The sequence below is a fragment of the Nannobrachium achirus genome (assembly GCF_963921795.1).
Source record: "Nannobrachium achirus genome assembly, chromosome: 14".
Lineage (NCBI taxonomy): Eukaryota > Metazoa > Chordata > Actinopteri > Myctophiformes > Myctophidae > Nannobrachium > Nannobrachium achirus.
The window spans coordinates 12,856,803-12,859,298 of NC_137821.1; the positions used below are offsets into that span (position 1 = coordinate 12,856,803).

General features: G+C 45.7%; 1 protein-coding gene across 1 annotated transcript; it reads right to left on the reverse strand.

Moving 5' to 3' along the window:
- Positions 1–564: 564 nt before the first annotated feature.
- LOC308297816 (E3 ubiquitin-protein ligase TRIM65-like) lies at positions 565–1,941 on the reverse strand (the record flags this gene model as incomplete). The annotated part of the gene is made up of 1 exon (XM_080741383.1): positions 565–1,941. One exon carries the CDS (start codon positions 1,939–1,941, stop codon positions 565–567), a length of 1,377 nt encoding a protein of 458 aa, XP_080597509.1.
- Positions 1,942–2,496: the final 555 nt, after the last annotated feature.

The following is a 2,496-nucleotide window of genomic DNA, read 5'->3' on the forward strand; positions in this document are numbered from 1 at the left end:
TATACTGTAATTTCTTTTACACTACAGTGGCCAGGGAGTGGCAGGGACAGCAATGAAGAAATAAAGCACACTCAAATGCTATAGGCCTACACATACTGTACACTCACTAAAATGTATTCTACTAATATTAGTCATCCTGTTATTTTCTGTTACATTATATTGAATATAATCATTTAATGCCACATGTTTGTTCTGGTAATAAGGAACTATAGAAATAAAATTGATATGAATTGATTTTATTTCACATGGAATATCAAATCCATAAATTATGATCATAACAAGACAACAACCTTTGATACCAATATATAAAATACCAAAACAGATTATTCATCACTTTAAGCCCTGTTCAGTAATGACAAATAGCAACCTACAACCTCACAACGTATTGATTATTATTATTAATATTACACATATATATTCTTTTATTATTATTATGTCAACAGATGTTGGAGGCTGAGGCCACAGACACACAGTTAAAGCATGTGCCCTGTGCTTTAACAGTGTGAGTAAGGCCTGAGAATCTTGACGTTGAGAAAAAAACACACACACACAATTATCGCGGCGTTAGGGACAAAACAAAAGACAGGAGGTGAGGTCACACAACTTGGCGGTGGCTCCATGTGATGACATATAAAATCCAGGATGGAGGTTGTGGGTGAATGTAGCCTGGACTCTGTGGAGGAGAGTCATGGTGTCGGACACATTGTAGAAGGACAGGGAACCTGCACTGTGGTCCAGGTACACCCCTACTCTGGGGGACACAGGGCCTGGGAGTTTTGTTTTGACGCCTCTGTGTACGAAACTAGAGCCCTGTTTGGTACACAGCAAAGACCACGATTTATCGTTCAATCCAAATTCGCTTTGTCTGCTGATGTCTTTATATGAGACAGCTATACCGACATAGCCTCCGCTCCACTCCACCTCCCAGTAAGAGCGTCCGGTCAGACCCTCTCTGCTCAGAACCTGAGACCGTCCAATGAAGTTCTCTGGGTGATGAGGGTGAGATTGTGGTTTGTCCTTCCGTTTGACTTTTCTGTTCCCTTTAGACAGAGAAAGCCATCTGCTCGCTGTATTTGGATCCAGCGTGATTGAACATAAATACTGTAAGAACTCTGCTCTGGTCTTGGGTACCTGCGATGACGCTGATGGTAAAACATCCACTCTATTCGGTGTCTCTGACGTGTTTGTCTCGTCCTCTTTAAGAATGTCCTCTAGTTTGCACCTCATCTTGGACACGGCAGCGGTCACATCCTCAAAGTATCTCAGAGTGCGGACATTGCTGCTGACTGGACCTGCAGATTCATTGATGGTAGAGGGGGAAGTGTAACGCTGTAGAAATTGGAACAGGTCCTCCGTGTGCGAGTGCTGCTCCAGCTCAGCGTGTCTCCTCCTCAGTTCGGCGAGCTCCTGCTCCGCACGCTTCAACTGTTCTTCGGCGCGACTCGCCTCACATTTCTGCCGGTCTCTGATCAGCGCCCTCGCCTCCGATCGTTTCCTCTCGACGGAAGAGACGAGCCCCGCGAAGACGGCATCGCAGTCCTCCACTGCTCTGTCAGCAGAGTCGTTGATGGACTGCACCGCCTCGCGAAGCACTTCCGCGTCTTTCTCCCTTTCCGAGATTCTCTGCCAGACGTTCTGCTGAATGACGTGAAGCTCTTTCTCCTGAAGCCCGCTGGTGGAGGCTCGGAGTCCAGTCTTCTTTAGGCTCTCCACCACCTCAGCCAACAGGGTGTTTTTCTTCAGAACAGGTTTTGCCTTGAACGTCTGCCTGCATTGTGGACAGCTGAATCTCCCTCTTTGGTCGTCTTGATCCCAGTGGACCTCAATGCACCTGCTGCAGTAGTTGTGTCCACAGGGAACGGTCACCGGATCCTTCAGTAGATCCAGACAGATAGAACAGCAGAATCGCTCCTGGTCCAGTTGAACTCCTTGCTGTGCCATTTTACAACTGACTGACTAACATATTGAGTTTAATTGTGGTTTAATGTCCTCAGGGATCACATGACATGAGAGATTGCCTCTGGTTGGTTCCTAAAGACAAGCCACACTGGACCTTGTCCCTTGTGTCGATAAGAAAAGGCTTGGCAGGAATCTGCTGACACTCAGCAGGTGAGGTTCAGGGTTCAGTGTTGTTCTTTATTGTAACATGATCTTGTGTACGTCAAATTCAAACTTCTGTTCGGTTTTTTCTCAGGCATTGCAGCAGACAGGGCTGGACTGGGACAAAACAATTGACTTAGGCTTTTTGGCCCAGACCGGCCTTCCACAACCGGCGGTTCTCAACCTTTTCAGGCCGCGAATAATCATATTTGAACTGGAGACCCCCCACCCTGACGAGCACTAAGAGTTGAGGCATTACATTTGTGAATTTGTGGCATTACTATAGTAAAAATAGCTGATCTACATGCATGTAATTGGCGATTTTCACAATTTCTACCTCTAATATTTGACAATTTGGCTAATGTTTAATTTGTCATTTTAGAGGTATTAACATCT